Source organism: Tauraco erythrolophus, chromosome 18, assembly GCF_009769465.1.
Source record: "Tauraco erythrolophus isolate bTauEry1 chromosome 18, bTauEry1.pri, whole genome shotgun sequence".
NCBI lineage: Eukaryota > Metazoa > Chordata > Aves > Musophagiformes > Musophagidae > Tauraco > Tauraco erythrolophus.
Window position 1 is genome coordinate 5,118,009 of NC_141482.1, and position 18,606 is coordinate 5,136,614.

The 18,606-nt window shown below is 44.9% G+C and overlaps 1 protein-coding gene across 1 annotated transcript; it reads left to right on the forward strand.

Moving 5' to 3' along the window:
* The first annotated feature begins 1,884 nt into the window (after positions 1-1,884).
* On the forward strand, positions 1,885-11,979 carry ACTR5 (actin related protein 5). Its single transcript, XM_086622799.1, has 9 exons — positions 1,885-2,268; positions 3,138-3,367; positions 4,247-4,416; positions 5,146-5,363; positions 5,698-5,880; positions 8,423-8,545; positions 9,031-9,170; positions 10,098-10,230; positions 11,520-11,979. Exons 1-9 carry the CDS (start codon positions 1,885-1,887, stop codon positions 11,775-11,777), a joined length of 1,839 nt encoding a protein of 612 aa, XP_086478925.1. The 3' UTR covers positions 11,778-11,979.
* Positions 11,980-18,606: the final 6,627 nt, after the last annotated feature.

The window sequence follows — 18,606 nt, forward strand, 5'->3', positions numbered from 1 at the left end:
AAAACTGCTTAATTTCCTTCTGTGACAAGTGGCATTAACCTAAAAATAGCTATCAGTGCTTTAAAGATGAAGCAAACAGATAAAGGCTTTATGCAGGAGCATTTTATCTGATCAACTGCAGAACTTACCTTCATTAAGTAGAAGCTGTAGCCAGATAATCATTATGATCAACAGCATTACAAATGGCAAACAAAACCAGAAGAAAAGAAGAGGAAAGGTCAGCTCATTCACCAAAGGAACCAGAGGATACTTCATTGCTTGCTTCAGGTTACTCCAAGTTTAGAACAGCTTGCCTGCTCTGCTTTACTGACTCCCTTTTAATAACTCATTGCATCCCTGCGTTAATCACGACAAGACAGCTGATACACTCAGCATGGGCAGCAAAAGGGACAGCCCTGTGCTATGCAGGGAGGGAGTAATAAGGATTAAATACAGGATAAGAGCAACTGATTTGATTCTCCTTCCTTCGGCTGCTATTTAAAGGATAAATACAAGCCAGGGAGCTTTCAAAGATTATGTTAAAACAATAGTTAAATAGTTATAGGGGAGACGACGAAGCACTTCAGCCACTTTGAAACTGGGTAGCCAAGGTTGCTTTTGAGAAATCAGTAAAAAGTCACCCCTGCAGAGATGTGTAGAGGGTGAGTAGCTAAAAATTATTTCTCCCAGACTCTCTTATTTCACGTGGAGCACGAATATGTCTCATATCAACATGGAATCTACTTTTAGCCTACTCTCTCTGTTTCCATCTACTAGTTAAACCATTAGGAAAATAAACCTTTGTATTTTAATTGCCCTTCTATTTCCCCTCCCTCCAAGAAAGGCAAGCTAGCATGTTTCATAGGATTATGTGTCTATAAATGTATTGCTTTCTAGTAAAGGAGTTCAGTAGTGATCAAAGAAGGAACAGATATGACTTTAATAAGTTGATATCCATCACATTGAGTTTCTCCTTCAATAAAATAGAACCATTACCCATCACTTACCTCACAGGGGGTTGTTTGGCTAAATTGTTTGTGCAGCTCTCAGTGAACCTTAGAAGAGAGCAGCTATGTAAGTGCACATTATGAATGATTGCATGCACTTAACGTTCTTGCCTGTGTGCATATGTTTGTTTTTATGTAGTAACAGCCCCTTGAAACGAGCCTTTTAATCCCAAGATCTAAATGAACTTTGCAAATTCTTATTAATTCGTGTTAATAACACCCCTGTGTGATAAAAGCAAGCTATTATCCCTACTTTGTGCATTGGGTAAACAACCGAGAAAAGCCATTAATGACCTGAGCTTCAAGGATGCTAAATATTTGCGGTCCCCATTTCACACAGCGGGGGCTGCGGGTTGGTGGCGTTTCTGAAAATTAGCGGATTGCACGGAAAAGAGCAGAATCCACACGTTTTGATCTCTCCAGTTTTCATCATAAAGCGTTTCTCTTGGTGATCAGTCACCGGGACCTCCCGGGGTCCCACCGCGGCTCTCCGCCACGCCAAGGCGCGCTGGCCGGTCCTTCCCTCCGCCGCCGATGGATCCCAGCCCGCGTGCCGGTGTTCCCGGCGCAGGGCACGGATCCGGCGGAGGCCTGTGGAAAAGGCGAGGAGGCCTCAGCCGGGGCTGGTGGCCTTTTGTCGGCCGGGAGATGCGCGCAGAATGCCGACGGGGCCTCGATGGAGCACAGGCTCTGCCCGTCACCTCGGCATGTCACTTCCATGCGGCTCTCGCCCATCGGGAAGTTCCCAGGCCCGAGTTTGACGCGCAGGGGGCGGCTGTCCCCGCGAGCAAGGCGATGCGGCAGGGTGCCACCAGGGGGCGCTGCCCCCGCCCGCCGCAGCGCGGAACGCGCGTCGGTGCCCGCGTTGCCGGCCGGAGGGACGCGCGGAGGGCGCAGGATGGCGGCGGCCGCGCGGGTGTTCGCCTTCCGCGACGCGCGCTGGGCCCCCGACCCGGTGCTGGAGCCGAGCGCGGCCGTGCGGACGCCGCAGCCGGTGCCGCTGGTGATCGACAACGGCTCCTTCCAGACGCGGGCGGGCTGGGCCTCCGCCGACCCCGCCGTGCCCGCCGAGCCCCTGCTGCGCTTCCGCTCGCTGGCGGCGCGCAGCCGCGGGGCCCGTGGCGGGGCCGGCGCCGAGACGCAGGTGGGCAACGACCTGGGGAGCCCCGAGCCGCTGCGCTGGCTGCTCCGCTCGCCCTTCGACCGCAACGTGCCCGTCCAGCTGGAGCTGCAGGAGCTGCTCCTCGACCACGTCTTCCAGCGCCTCGGCGTCGCCTCGCAGGTACCGCCGGCGGGAGGAGGCTCCGAGGCCGCCCGTGAAACCCGGCCCGGCCCGGGGGGGGGGCTGGGGGGAGCGGTGCGCCGTGGGAACGGGGCTCCAGCATCGCCCCCATCGTGCTCCCCTCCTTGCAGGTGCTCACGGCCCCGGCTGGAAGGGCCTCGAGCAACCTGCTGTGCGGGCCCCGGCTGGGCCAGGGGCTCCCCGCGGCTGTCCTTTGAACCCGGCTATTCTCTTAATTTCGTCATAGTTTTGCGGTGAAATGAAAGCGGGAGGATACCACCGCAGGGTGAGAGGTTTGGGCTGCAGTGTCTTGTCAGGCTGTGGCTGAGCAGCAGCGTCCAGGATCAGCTTTTGAGAAGGACGTTGGACAGTGTTGGTTTTGTAGAGCGCCGTCGTTAGCTGGTGCTCGTTGGCTGCCTGCTTTGTGTACCCAGCTGAGCTGAGAGATGCTCCTCAGACCATGAAGCCTTTTCCCTTTCTGACAACACCAGTTTGAAAGCTTTACCTAGTGCTGAACTAAACTTCTACCAGTTTTCACTCACATTTCACCTCCTCGTTACATAGATTTTGGTTACTTATTTTTTTTATTAATTTGCATATGCTTTTAAAAATCCATTCTTCTCCACCCTTAGGATTTATTCGTTGGTTGAATTAACATTGGAAGCCCTGCTGTAGACAACACTTCTTTTTTACCCCCTTAAGCACTAGATATAATTCAACTTACATGATTAATAGCTTGCACATAAAGTGCTTTCTTATTACTGTTTTGAAGGAGTTCTTACTGATGTTCCAAAGAAGCAGCAAGGTTAAGTATCTCTGGATTTTCCCTTCAAACCTTTACTGTTTTTCTTTTCTCTTGTCTCTTACAGGGCTGTGTTGATCATCCAATCGTTCTGACAGAAGCGGTGTGCAATCCTCTGTATTCGAGACAAATGATGTCAGAGCTCCTCTTCGAATGTTACCAAGTGCCGAAGGTGTCCTATGGCATAGATAGCTTGTACAGTTTTTATCACAACAGAAGGCAGAGCTGGCCCTGCAGCGGTTTGGTAATATCTTCAGGTTATCAATGTACGCACATTTTGCCAGTCTTGGAAGGCAGGTGAGTTCTGAGTGTGTTGAGAACGTTGCAGCCTGTCTTTGTCAGTCATTGGCTTTTCAGTGATGCAAATACCCATTCCTCTAGCATTCCGTATCCCAGCTTCTGCAGTATAAGCTCTTGTCAGGTCCTAATTCATACTGATGAGTTAAACCTAGGTCTGCAGATTCTGCTAAGTTCTGTTGAATTTTGGATTGAAGAAACGGTACTGTCCTTCTGCATACTGTATTTTTAGATACTATTTATGCATAGATCTGTACTTTCAAAAGTAGAAGGGGATATCTGCCTCAAGTAAGATCAGGGATTAAAAAATATATGTTAGGTTTTACTGCAGCTTTGGGACAAAAGAAAGTGCTCCATGAGATTTCGGCAATTTTTGAGGTTTTTATCATTCTGATTATGCTCCTCTGTTGCTCTACTCTGTTTCTTTTTACTTTTTTTTTTTCCCCAATCCTTACTGCAGGAAATGGGTTTAATATACCTAGTAGATGCTTGACGTTTTCGAGGATTACACTTGGCCAACTGTGGAATGTTACAAAGGTTAAAAGAACTACTTTTAGCTCCACTAACCATCATGTCTCTCTGAAAACAGAACACTTCCTTGCTGTAGCCAAAATTATTTAATGTTTGGGTTTTTTTAAAGCAGAACAGAGCCTTTCAGAAAGTATCTGCAACAAACAAAGCAGTGATTGTGCTTGTTGTCTGAGAATAGCAGGTGTGTTAGATTCTCTGGTAACTGAATCTGGACGTATTTATCTATTAATATTCATCTGTCTACTTGACCATATCAGAAATTAAAAAATATTGGAAAAAGTAGGAGGTCTATATTTTGCTGAACTTGTGGATCTCTCCAGTCTCAGTTGTGTCTCTTTGCATTTTCAGGTTGGATGCCAAAAACTGCAAACGTATTAATCTTGGAGGGTGTCAGGCAGCTGTGTATCTCCAACGCCTCCTTCAGCTGAAATACCCAGGGCATTTTGCTGCCATCACTCTCAGCCGCATGGAGGAAATACTGCATGAGCATAGCTACATTGCAGAGGACTATATAGAAGGTAAAACGAGCTGTAATTTACTACTAGATCCAAACTTAGTTTTGTCCTCTATATCCCTAGTTCTCGAGTTGGCTGGGATTCTGGCAGAAATACTCTCCTGTTTTGCTTTCTTTGTAGCTGTCTTTCTGGGAATCTGCCTCATGGGAAGTGCTCGACAATGGTTTAAAATTTAACATTAAGATAGAAACAAAATTAAATTGAAAAAAAAATCTATATTAGTTCACATTTCTCTGTGAATAAAATTGGGATTATTTTAGAGAAAAATAACTTAAACTGAGTTTATTCTATTAGTTATTTCAGTCTGTACTTGCAACAAAACATTAAATGGATGATTAGAATTAGAGGATGATTTCTGCATCTAGCTGTGCTTCTTATTTACTTTAAGGTTTCCAAAAGGGAAGAGGAAACTTCTCATGACTTCTTGTGAATTAAAGAAGTTTTTTAATTTCCATGTTATATGTCAGCCTAAGTAGTGGCTGAAGAATAGTGTTTTCTTGAATTTGTCACTTATGAAAGAGCCTGAAGAGTTCTTAAAAATATGTGAGAGCTCTCCCTTTCCTTGGGAAGAGAGAAGAGACATTACTGTGCACTTCCCACTTCTTGGTACTTTGTGTTTCCTGTATGCTGGAGATCAGAACACTGAGTCTGAACGTAGCGTGGAGTGCCTACAAGGTACGAATCATCGTTTTCACCCTGGCAAAACAGTTATTTTGCTTTCAAAACATTCAGAGCTACAGAAGTGGCGGTCTCCAGAGTACTATGAGAACAACATGCACAAGATGCAGCTGCCTTTCTCTAACAAACTGCTGGGGAGCACTCTGACGTCGGAGGAAAAGCAGGAGAGGCGGCAGCAGCAGTTACGCCGACTTCAAGAGCTCAATGCACGTCGTCGAGAAGAGAAGCTGCAACTTGACCAAGAGAGGTTGGACAGGCTGCTGTACGTACAGGTATTCAAGGCAAAGTTTTCTGTGTGATCTTTTGAGAGGGGGGCAGGCTGCTCTCAGAGCTTTAGCAAAAGGTCTTGCATCGCTGTAAAGAAGCTGCAGCTGTCCGGTGTGTTTGTTGATAGGAGATTTTGAAGGTTACTTGCATGATAAAAGGAAGAGATTATTTCTGCAAAGCATGCTTCCAGGTTCTGAACAGCACTTCTTTCGTGAAGTATTTTGAATGCTGCCCACATCTTAATATCTCGTAATGAAGGCAAGGTGTCTGTACCCACACGTTGATGGATAGCTGATTGCCCTTAATAGTTCGTTACAGCTAACTCTGATGTGTCTGTAGGAACTTTTAGAAGATGGTCAGATGGATCAATTCCACAAAGCGTTGGTGGAGCTAAACATGGACTCTGCAGAAGAACTTCAGTCTTACATCAACAAATTGAGTCTGTCTGTTGAACAAACGAAGCAGAAAATCCTACAGGCAGAAGTCAATATCGAAGTAGATGTTGTGGACAGCAAGCCAGAGGTATCAAGTTGTCACCAAATTAATCCTGTTCTTATCTCTGAGAGAGTTAAGTTTCTGTGCTTGAAAATTACCCCTTCAGACTTTTATTGACGAACTAAGCTTTTCCTTTAACACACTACAACGCATTGTTCATTTGGTAACTGCTTTTCTCTTTTTTTCCAGCTTTCCTATGCAACTGGGGAAAGTGACAGTTTTGATCTTATAGAGTATGCCTGAAATCAGTAACCCTTCTTGTGCTGTTCTGCACTGTACTCTGGGACGTGTCTTATAGTTTGATTCCATGTAGTTCTAGGCTTTCTAACAGTAGTTGAAGTATAGTTTTATGAAACCAGCAAGTTTTTCTTAAAAATTTCTTGTGCATCTTTAAGAAGTTGGAGAAAAAGAACATAGCCTTAGTGGGTCAGAGATGGTACCACTGGATACCACTGGCTTCCCTTTGTACTTACAGACAGTGTATGCCAACCACTGTCCGTACTTGTTAGAGGGTTGTAAATGCAGCAGCTAACATAATGATTTTGTTCATACTTTAAACCAACCTCTAACTCTGCTTTTGCATTAATTTTGGTGACATAAGTGAGCCTGGTAGTAGGCTAAGGATTTTTTGTTTCAGTGTTTCTGACAATTAAACGACATGGATAAACCTCAGATGGTTATAATCCTAGGGCAACTATCCTTAAATGTCTGTAGCTTTGTACTAAAGATACAGAAGAACCTATCAAGCTTTTTGTTAAAAAGTGTGTGTTTTTTGGTTTTGTTCTTCCCTTTCAGATGCAGAGAACTTTATGGTAAACCGCTAACACTTTGCCTGCATTTTGGCTGTCTTTTTTGGTGCAATTAGGCAGCACGCTCTATTCTGTGTACTTAACAATGAAAGATTAATTGCTAGACTTCTTGGTTGTTGCAGTTGTCTTGAAGATGAGAAGCTTGTTTGTCCCTTTTCCCAAACTAATAGAGGCCCAGCACGTAGCAGCATCTAAGAGATGGTCTCAGACTGTTCATTTACTTTTAATTACCTTTCAAGTCACATTAGATAGAGCTTTTATATCAGTCTTTGCTCAGGAAAAGGTATAGAGGAAAAACATAAAAATTAAGCATAGAGGAGAGTGATGCAAGATACGGGAGTTCTCGTGTCTTATATGAAACTTGAGATGTAGCCAAAACTGACAGGTGAGATGCTGTCTTCTCGGTTATATTTTGCCTGTCCTTAACAGGAGAGTTTGTGTAAGAATCAGAATGACTGCGTTTGAGCAAAATTGAGCTAGATCGTGGGCTTATCGTTACGGTAAAGTAACTTCCTGCCTTCTGTCAAAAGAAAATGTTCTAGAAAGAGATATCTGAAAGACTGTCAGCTCCTTGGAACTTAGACAAAACCACAGGGCAAAATTACAACATGTTTGGTTTGGATCCCACACTCTTCCTCTTTGCCAGGTGTAGTTGCAGGCCTTGGAATGAGTCAGCAAGCCTTTTTGTTTGGTCTGTGCTTTGCGAGAGGGCCTACAGTTATCACCCAATCCGTTTGTCAAGACAGGGCATCCCTCTGCAGCCATGTAGAGGAGTCTCAAAGCTAATTATGTTCTGGTAGGGTCTGTGCCAAGTCTTTAGCCAAGTGCTATGTTTCTTTCTGTTGCTGGGTTTAAGACATAAGAAGAAACAGGTTTAATAACTACCATTTGTTTGCTCTGTAATTAACACGGCTCAAACTTCAGTTGGAGTAATTACTTGGGTTTTAAGTGGACCTAAGCTGGGTACTTCAGAATGTTAAAGTGATCTAGCTTTATCTCATCCTGGTATGGCTTGCTAGACACTGCAACAAATGTTTCAAGTTTAAAATAACAAACAAATCTGTAGCAACAAAATCCCGAAGGTAACATTGTAACAAAAATAAAGGCAATAATTAAAAAGCTGCTCCTACTTCACAACAGTGAAGTCTGGGATTTTGAGTGGTGCTTTTCATTAGGAAGAAGCTTTGGGAACACCTTCACATCTGTGTACAATATGAAGGTTTTTGGTATGTCCTGTGTGCAAATGCTAGGCACTGAAACTGTCAAAAATTGTGTGGTGGCTTTGTAGCTAGCAAATATTTGTTTTCCAGTCCCACACAAGCAAGGTAAGGAATTTAATGGTAATTACAGAGCAGTTAGAGGTACTGGGAGTGCACCAAATTTTAACCAATTTAGAAAGCTATTTTAGTAAGTTTTAGAATGTTGTTATATTCAGGACATGGCTGGCTAGTATCCTGGCAGTCAGCCTGCTGACTAAGGCCTTTAGTTTCTGAGGTGGTGTCATGATAAATTTATTGGAAGTGTTTGATTTTTATACTTTGAGTGAATGTCTGTCTTAACTCCTGTTTTCTAGGTTGTCCACCGTTTTGATTTTTGTCTTAAGTGCCTGGAGAACAGCATGTGCAGTTTCAGGCATGTTAAAGAGTTGAGATTTGAGGGAGTCGGGGTTGAATTTTCCAAATGTGTCATCAGAGTTGAAGTCATACATGTGGTTAGTTCACCTGAGCTAACCTGCCTTAATATGCCTTCTGTCTTTCCAGACTCCGGATTTGGATCCATTAGGCAGTGAACAGTCACTGGAGGATGTGGAAAGTATTAATGAGTTTGAACCTTTATTTGCTGAGGAACAGCCTGAAGTTGAGAAGCCTGTTGCTGCAGTGCAGGTTTGATTTCTATACCTATACCTCATGCCAGAGGTTGCTGCCTCCTGGTTGCCCAGCTAGTGTGCTAACACTTCTCCAAAAGCAACCTTTGTTTGCCTGCTCTTGGAAGAGATGCTGAAACTATCTGAACAGGATGTTAAGAGAGAAGTCCTTGCAATCTTAGCTAATGGTTTAGAGCGTGAATATACCCACTTGGCTTACCCTGCAGGCAGGGCTTGTTGTAGCAGTGCCATGTTATTAGGGAAAATAGAGTCCTGCTTGAGTTTTCTGTGTGATCCGTAGCTAAATACTGCACCTCAGTGGACACAGCTTTCAATTTGTCCAGCTTCCTGGGCCTGTGGGAGCTCTTTACAGCATGGCCTGTTCTCTGTGAGAGCATTACCGTCTGTTTTTTGTACAGAATTGTTTGGAAACTTTGCTTAGTCTAGAATATTACGATTCTTTAACATAATTTCCCACTGCTTTTCAATCTCATATTTTTAAAGCCCGTGTTTAACCTGGCAGAGTACCACCAGCTTTTCCTTGGCACTGAAAGGATCAGAGCTCCAGAGATTGTCTTCCAGCCCTCCCTGATAGGAGAAGACCAGGCTGGTATAGCAGAAACCATGCAATATGTCCTTGAGAGGTGAGTTTACAAAGCTACTTGGCACTTACTTCAAACAAGCTAGTCTTGTTTTGATATCAGCTTTTGCAATACTGGTTACTTAACTGTAATTTGAGAAAATATGTGTGAATAGTTCTTTTTGGTGGGATTGAGCATTGCAGGTTACACATATCTTCCTGTTCTGAAAACCACGTGTAACTCTGCTTAAGTCGGTGGTCTCTGAACTTTTTCGATCAATTATGCTATCAGTAAAAAATTTTTGAGCACACAACCTCCAATGTATGTGTATTTATAAATTACATACAGGTACTACTGAACTAATATATTCTGTACATTTTAAAACGTATATAAAAATAGAAATTGAAAAAGAATGAGATAATGAAATAAACACTTTTAAGTAATCTATTTGTTTATTAATGGTACAAAAAATATCTTCTTCCTGCACCCAAATGGATTGTCTTGCAGACACCTCACTTTGGAGACCCCTGGTCCAACTTGTTGGAGAGGGAAACGACAAACCCGTGTAAATATCCATCCGTTGAAAGAGTGAGCTGGCAGTCTCTGGTTTTGCAAGATCAAAATCAGGGGTGACACTTTTAAGTTATGATATAGGCACACTTTCTAGACAACTATTTCCAGACAACTCAGCAGTAGCAAAGTGTTACCCCTGAGCTGTATGAACAGACAAGATTGCATTTTCTGAAATGTAAGAATTCCAGCTCTACTGAGTTGTTGATGTGTGGGGTACTGTGCACAGAGTGCTTTAAGGATTTTCTTCTGCTGCCGCCTGAATTTCCAGAAAACAAACGATCACGGATTTTCATGCTAGGGAAATGAAGGAAGTTTCTCAGAGTGAATCCTGAAGACAAGTTATCATCCTATAGCTGTTCAGTTCGTAGGGAGAGATGTAATTGAGAAAGACTGAAGTTGTTTTTTTGTTCCTTGTAGGTATCCAAAGGAGCAACAAGCTGTTCTTGTCCAGAATGTTTTTCTCACTGGTGGAAATACAATGTACCCTGGACTGAAGGCCAGAGTCCAGAAGGAGCTCCTTGAAATGAGGCCGTTCCAGTCGTCTTTTCAGGTACATGTATTGAAATGATGGTTACGTGAACAGTCCATTCATCAACGTTCAAAAGTAATTCAGGTTGGGAGAGGTACAGAGGAGGTGTACTTAGAGCATAGGAATGGAGATGGTTCATGACAAGACACTGAAAACAGCTGTTTTGACCTGAGAAAATGAAGGTTAAGCAAAGATACCATTGCTCTTTCTGAAGACATTAGAGAGAGTAGGGTAGATATCTTAGAAAACGAAAACCTGCTTCAGCTAAAGGGCCAGGCATGCACAAGCCCTGGATTGTGCTTGGCTGGATGTGTGCAGATTGGGACAGTTACTATCCGGAACAAGCAACCTTTGTTAGGAGTAGTTGCTGGGAAAAACTGTGCTCACTTTAAAGCTGAATTACAAGTTCAGTTTGTTGAGTGTAATGACTGAGACAGCAGCAAAAGAGATTCAGTGAGTGTCTTGCAAACCTATGACCCCTTGCTGCGTTTTTAGTAGGAAGTACAGTAGAAGCTGGGCAAGTCCCGAAGTTTGCCATGCGTTTCGTAAGGAGACTTGCAGGAGTCTCCCCTGCTGTTCTGAAACCACCTTGTGTTCTCAAATCTACTATCTTCTTGAACAGAAAATCAGGTTGTAAACTGGGGAGGGGAAAATGAAATCAGTGCAAATATAACTTGTGATTCCACAACCCCTGTGTTGTACAGTTCGTGTATGTAGCTCTGAGCCCGGTGTGACTGACAGAAACTTATTCTTGGTAGTTTTAGGAAGAATATTGCTTGCCAAGTTCTGAGTGTGTAACTTGTGTCTAGAGACAGAAAATGAGTGCGTTTATTTCTGCTTTTAGTGTTGTTGCTTGTAACTGAATAAGAGCTTCCTTCTTTCTGTTAAAATATGGTCCGTAGTGTGGTCCTATCAGAAGTCTGCCACTTCACAGATAGCACGTACGGGATTTACATGGTGCCTAGTGTAGCAAACCCGTAGCTGAACCAGGATAGCAGTTCATGCTACACTAATAGGAATAGTTCAAATGGAAGTATGAATCTACACCAGTGGAAAGAGCACTTGTGGTTCTTTCTCACATACTGCGATTCCTTAACCTGCAGTATTCCTCCCTGCTACTTCAAGCAGGGAGAAAGTTTTGCTGGAGCAGTTGATTCCTGTTTTGAAGTACCACCAACTCTTCCAGCATAATAATCAGCTCAAACTTCTGAAATTCAGTAGTTTGTGTCATATACTATTGTAATCAGAGTAAAAAGGGCTTTCTGTCCTGTGTTGAATCAACATTGTTGTTCTATTTTCCTTCCATCCAGGTTCACCTTGCTTCCAGCCCTGTTTTAGATGCCTGGTATGGGGCCAGGGATTGGGCAGTGGAATACATGACTCGTGAGGAAGGCTGGATAACCAGAAAAGACTATGAAGAAAAAGGAGGAGAATACCTCAAGGAGCACTGTGCTTCCAATGTCTATGTTCCCATTCGCCTCCCAAAGCAGGCCCCACGGACAACAGAGGCATTGGCACCTAGCAGGGTGCTGACATCCAGTGCAGGCAATCCTTGTGAGCAGGCATAGCACCACGCCTTTGTCAGAGACACTCGGATGGAGTAACTGCAGAGAAGAGTATGAGCTGTTCATGGAGTGCACGCCTCAGCCTGGCCTTCCTGGCTGCTCAGAGAGCGCTAAGCACCTCATCCAGTCGCTTGAATGAGGAGGATGAGCCACGCTGGGGTGGCAGCTGGCATGGTCATAGCACGTGCAATGCCTAGTGCAGCTCACTAATGCTCACTAATAGCGTGAGAGTATGGATCAGCAAGGAGGAACACAACAGAAGGGCATTCCCGTGAAAAAGACCATCGTATAAACTTTCAGAGTGAGACTCAGGGTTTTTTTGAGAGTATATGTTTTACAGCTATTTTTAATGAATTAAAATGTACTGGTTTTATACTGCTTGTGTTGCATGATCCAGGAGCTGTATCAAGCAAGCCAGCCCAGCAGGCGTCCCCCTTGCTCGGTGCATTGAGCGTTTGTAGGACATGCTGGGCAGGACCGCTGGAGGCTGGAGAGGCTGGTCTGTGCCATTCCTCCTGAGGCCTCCTGCACTCCCATCGTGTTTGATTTCCTTCCTGCTACACACCTTCTGTTAAACCTCTGCTGAATAAGCAGTGGGATTTCAGATACTTTTCGACTTCGTTTACGTCAGTAATACTGATGTTTTGGTTGAAACTGGTCACATAAAGCACTGTCCAATTATGAAGACAGAACCTTCCATAAAGCACGGTCCAGAAGAGCTGCCAAATCTTGTGCAGCTCTTAAGTGGTTTTGTAAGAGTGATGGCTGAGCAGGGCAGCTCTCGAGTGGTGGGACTTTTTTATCACAAGTTGTTTTAGCAATAAAGCAAACTTTTTGCTTTACCACTGACTTACGTGTTTCGGTGATTTGACCTCTTTAGAGTACAGCAATAAGGATGTGTTTGATTGGTTGTACCTTGCAGAAAAATGCAGGTTTGCAGCCAGGCTCCTGTCCTGCTGCACAACGTACTGTAGCTTAAATCTAGACTGGGGATTCAGTTCTTACAACAACTTGCTATTGCTTTCCCAAAAGCATAATCAATACTAAATGCTGAACTGAAACCTCGGCAGACTCCATCAGTTTGGCAAGAGCTGTGAACCATTAGTCTGGATAAGGTAAGACTGTAGGGAAATATCCAGACCGTAACTGGGATAAAGAAGATGAAGAGGTGATGGCTTACTGTCCCCAAGGGCCACAGAACATCGAGATAAGTTGTCATCTGGCAGATTCAAAACAAAGGACATGAGGTGCTTGTTGGTGCTGAAGTGAGGAGTTTGTTGCCACAGGATGACACACATACACGTTTCTGGATTCAAAAAGTGTTGCCCAGATCTACGATTTGAAAAAAGAACAATCTACCATCAAATATGGAGATCTCACCTGTGCGTAGGAGGTTCTGCAGTCGTGTTCTTCGGCGAGCCTGTGAGGGAAGTGTTGTTACAGACCTGCTGTCTGACACGGTTCCCGCGGCACCCGACACTGGTCACTCTCAGGTGAGATGCAGGTCTTGGTGGACCTTTCGCCTGGTCTTAACAGGCTGTTGGGCAGGGGAGGAGGAGGAGAAGGGAGCTTGCTGCCTGCAGGTAGCCTCAAGTTTGGAGTATTGATCCTATCCCTGGCTGCCTGGAGGCGTACGAATTTTCAGGACTATTAAGGCAATTCTATGGGTGGTAAAGAATGTGGAAAAACGTGCTGTGCTGAAACCCAGCAAAGTTCCACCCCAGCAAGTGTCGGTTCGTATCGGTGATCTGGAGCAGAGTATGTGGTGTCCCATTGCTATTTGTCCCCTCTCTGACACATCTCTAGCTACCACGGCAGAGTGGCTACTCAAGGTACAGAAATCTTTTCCAACAAGAAACTTGTGTTAGTTGCTAAATAGGTAAGAGAGGGTTGTGCATAACCTGTTCCTGAACCAAGGCCTGAAAGGGTGTCTGTAGTGCATAGTTACATGACTTTTAAATGTTTGACCAAATTGTGCCAACCACTTCACTTGCATTAATTCAAAGCAGAGCTGTCTGATTCTGTACAGAGATGCCAAATCAGCTGCTTAAACAGTTTCAAGGAAGCATAATTTTATAATCTCCTAAATGTTAGCTCTTAATTTATTTCTTTAGCTCCACGATAGCTGGAGTAACTAATGAACTTGGACAAGGTGATCGCAGTCACAGGCTGTTCTGAGTGTGCTGGTGGGTATTCAGTTGCTTGGAGCAACACCATGAAGAGCGTGAACATTGCAAAACAGGATTAATTTCATCCATTTAAATTCAGTTCCCCGATACGATTTGCTGTGGTACTACGTGAACATTGGTGCTGGCAGGAGAAAAATGGAAGGAGTGTGTGGTGATGAGGGCAGAAGGGCACAATGACGTCATTTTTACAGTAGTGTTGGTCGGAGTCCTTGTGAAGCTGCACCACTGTGACACTTGTGGCAAGGTTTTCTCATATCCATGTGCAGAATTTGGTGGTTTTCAATATGATTGGCCCCAGGGCTCACCAAACCCAGAAGGGACTTGGACTATTTCTTCTGTGCATTGGCTTATGCCACCTGAGACGGGAGCAGGCCAATAAGGCACCTGCTTGGCTCTTTTTTTATGGAACTTCTGGTTAGGTGAGGAGCGATGGGAGGAATTGTTACAACGAGAAAACTCTTTACTGGGGGGAAAAAAAAAAAAATCATTCTGTGGACAGGAAACTTGAACTGACACCGTGAGGGCCTTTGCCAAGCGATTGCAGGGCTGCTGTCGAGTGAGCTGCTGTGGCAGCAGCCCCAAAACTTGCGGTGTGTTTATCCTGGCGGGTGTCCTGCAAGCTGGCAAAGTGCAGTTGCCAGTTCAGAGAGGGTCAAGTGGTTCCCGTTTGGTCCTCAATATATTAAGTTCAAAGCAACCTGTAACCTTATTATATAATTCAGTTATCACTTAATTCAGGTCAAAGAATACAAAAGTACAAGTTGCAATTTAACAGGCGTGGTGAGCTCGGTCTATTTAATCTAAAAGAGAGCTCAAACTGGGTCCCACCTTTCGCAGGGTCCCCAAGACCTGCTCTGAGTGGAAATACCACGTCAGTGAGAAGCCCTGGAGACTAAACATAGGTCACGTGTTTAACGTCCCAGATTTCCGTTCGGGCTGCATACGAGCCTTGCTTTTGGTCTTCAAGGCTTCTTATGTTTCCTGTGCCGTAGCAACTTCAAACACCAGCCGCTCTTTGCTAAGTCTCCGCTAGGACACCGAGATTAGAACTCTTTGCTCCAGTTATTAATCTCCAAAATACTTAATGTGCTGTGTAAGACAGCGTTTCAGAAGAAAGAGAAGATGCCCATGAACTGTCACTTAAAATTTAGGATTATCCCTCTAGAGACAGCCTGCAACAATCCTCTAGCAGCCAGTCATAAACCAGAAGTTTTGAAGCTTGTGTGGGATGAGCAGGGGAGGGGAGACTGCTGTAATGGATTTAACATTATCCCCAAAGTCATATGGTGGGATTTCCACCCCGGTTCGACACGTCGGGCACAGAGCAGCTGTGCTGATTCCCGTTGCTCACTCCCACTGCTTCGTGCAGATACAGAGCTGGTGCCTGAGCATCAGCTTCAAGAAAACTTCTTGGTTTTAAGTGGCTCAAACCCCCAGCATGGTTTGCCAAGAATTCTTCAGGCTGCTTTTGCTCCCTCTTTTCAGGTGCTTGGTTTCATGTATGTAGTTGACAAACACCTTTCTCCCCTTGTTCATCACACAAGCCCAGCCCTACCTCTTAGATAGTGCCATAGTTTCAAGGTCTGTTTTGTTGAGTTTTTTTAATTGTTTGGGTTTTTTTTACATCCTTAGGGATCTTTTCTTCCTCTTTTTGAGCAGTGGGCTTGGTTTCCATTTGCTAAGGCAGCAGACCGTGATGAGAGTACTGCATTGAGAGTCAGGAAACCTGCATCCATTTTTGTCTCTATTTGCTCCTGACAAGCCACGTCTGTTTGCTCTGACCTCAGTTCTGTGCCTCAGCATCCGTAACAGCAAAGCCAACCTGAGCACGGTGCTAGCAGAGGTTTTCGCACAGCACGTAGTTACTGTAGAAGACAGTAAGGGTGATGGGAATGCTGGAAAGGGGTTTGTGGGAAAGAAGGGGAGGTCAAATAAAATCATGGAGAATAGGTCCATCTATGTTTAATGCACAATGGGCCGAATGGAAGGTCTTCAAACCACTCATTGCCTGAAGCTGGAAGAAGGCTGTAGTGTGGCAAGAATCACTATATGCAGGTATACTTTTATTCTGAACAAATTGCTATTGACCACTCTCAGTTAGAATGTGAAACAAGTGGGATTTATGGTCTGGCTCAGAAACTTTCATGCTCTTAAAATTCCTGGTTTGAGGCAGGATAGTACTTTTTTTTTAGCTTTTTATTTATTTCAGAACTGAGGTGAAGTACAAAGCCGCTTCAGTCTTTATCTGTTGGGAAGTAAATGTGCTGTGCTGATGGGTAAAGCATCTTCTATGTTGCCAGTAAGATTCTGTGAAAGCATCCAGGTTCCTGCATTTCCAGTAGCCATAGTCAGGCGATTAACACGGAGAGGAAGCTCATGCCACACTTGGCAAGTCTGGCTGGACAAATGAGCTTTACAACATGCAAGGGAAAAGTATGGCTTTATTCAAACCTGTGTCAAATGAACTCCAGAGGAGAGACACCTTTGGAAAGCATCTAAACTCCTCATCTTTGAACGACTTGGGAACATGGTGGACAATAAAGTACTGGACGGCAGGTAGACTGCGGTGTATTGGGTGCCCTCCTTAGATGAAGGGCAAGGATGTATGGTGGACCTCTGGGTGGGAGAGGTTTTGAGGGGTGATGGCAACCCGCAGCCCCAGAAGCCTCATAGCTGCCACGGTGGCACATGGAGGTGGCACACGGGGCTGCTGTGTGGGCACTTTCCTGAGTGTCCTGATGCTCAGGAGAGATGGGAGGCTATCGGCTGATTTTCCTTCTCTTTTCTCTGAACTGTCATCCTCTCTCTGCACCTCTTCCTGCAGCGTGCTCCATGCTCCTAAACAGCTCCATATGCCCAGTGGGAAAACTGTCCTGTACGAGCACGGGAGGCTGGGGACTGGCTGCCTTCTCTGAGCTTTGCTGGGAGGCGATTTTGAGTCTGTGCAAGCAGTTTCTGTGTAGCCTTATCTTTCCACTAAAGACTTTGACTAGAGATTTTGTTCTTCAGGGTGTTCTCGCTCTCTTCAAAGGAGAATGGCCATAAATAAGAAGCCTGCCTCAACAACCCTTGTTTCTGCATTTGAACAGCAGCCGAACTGCATCCAAATAAGAAGCAGCCCTGTTGGTCTGTTTGTCCTGCTCTGCTTTGAGGGCTAGCAGGGACTTTCACAGGGCTCCTCCACACAATTTTAGAAGTAATTTATGTCACTGCTAGAATGACCACAAGTCCCCTGGGGCACATGGGCTCGGGGTGGCCTCCCCTGTCACCCTTCTCACCCTGAGCCTGCCTTCCAGCATTTTGTCTGCTATGCTTAGATAAATGGGCCTGATCTAGAAGCCATCAACTAATACACTGTCAGTGCTCCAGAGGCAAAACGCCTTAAAAAGATCCCAAGGTGTTTTGTCAGATGTGTCCACAACGATGTGGCCCTGGGATTCCACCATGAATTTTTACAGCACATGAGGAGGGTTGTCACAAGGTAGATGCCATCTGCTAGCGCTGGGTTTGAGCTGTTAGTAAGATTCTTGCATAACACCTTGCATAGCTTGTCTAGTGTTAGGAAAAGCACCTCTGATATCTGAGTGTGGCAGGGTTGTGGGGTTTTTTGTTGTCATCTTAGTTTTGTGTCCCTTGAGTTAAGCATGTGCATTAGCACAATGCTGCTGGCTGGCATTGCTTCTCGGCGCTGGGAAATAAATGTATTTCAGATCCTGATCCTTAGATCACTTTTGTTTTTTCTCCACACTACAGCTTGGTTAAAATATACCCCACTCCTCCTCTCACCCCAGATTCCTGCCACATACCTGGAATTCCTTAATCCTTAATGAGATGAAAGAGTGGGGGATTTCACCCTCCTGGAATTTTAGAGGAATACTAAGTGGATTTCTCATGAAAAGCCCTATTTAGGATACAAATCTCCCAGAAAGATAGTCCTCGAATGGCAAACCTTGCTTTTGCTGGTCATGGCAAGCAGAGTTTTTAGTTTCTTGTTCAGTAGCTACTTTGTGCTTGGGCCTTGTTGTAAGTGTTGCCCTTGATGGAGACCGCGTTGGAGCAAGCTCCTGGTGTCGTGGATGAAGCAGAGGAGGCTCGCATCCTTGCAAAGGTAGGTAGGGACACCAATGCAGCTCTGGGCTGTTGGCACTAGTTTGACTAGTCATGGCAATCTTGGCCAGACTCTCCGTATAGAGAAGGCAACGTAAAGGTTGTCAAGTCAAATAGTTTTGTTCCAGGTTTAGTCATTAATTTACCCTGATAAATATAAAGTTGCGTTGGATCAAAGGTTCTTCCACCCTGGTCCTGGTAGTGGCATCCAGGAGATGTCGAGGGAGGAGTAAAAGAAAAGGGCTGGCGTGAAGCAATAACGGTATGTATGTGAAACAAGAAAACTATAAATAATTACAACTGGTTAATACTCTGTAGCCAGGGAGGCATGCAACGCAGTGCTCCTGGATTCTGTCTTGGCATGGGATCCACCACCATCGCAGGACTGTGCCCTCTTACACGTGTAGGAATGGTCAGGTTAAGGTGTATACATTAGAGCTCCGCAAGGATGTGGATTTTGGAGTGGCAACAGCATGCTGGACTGTGAGCATCGGCTTCAGAGGCACCGCGCTCTGCCCAGAGCTGCGTTGTGGATG

Coding starts and splice junctions, on each gene's coding strand:
- ACTR5 (XM_086622799.1), top strand. CDS start 1,885: ATGGCGGCGGCCGCGCGGGTGTTCGCCTTCCGCGACGCGCGCTGGGCC. Junction 4,417..5,145: donor TGCAGAGGACTATATAGAAG/GTAAAACGAGCT, acceptor CAAAACATTCAG/AGCTACAGAAGTGGCGGTCT. Junction 9,171..10,097: donor ATGCAATATGTCCTTGAGAG/GTGAGTTTACAA, acceptor TGTTCCTTGTAG/GTATCCAAAGGAGCAACAAG.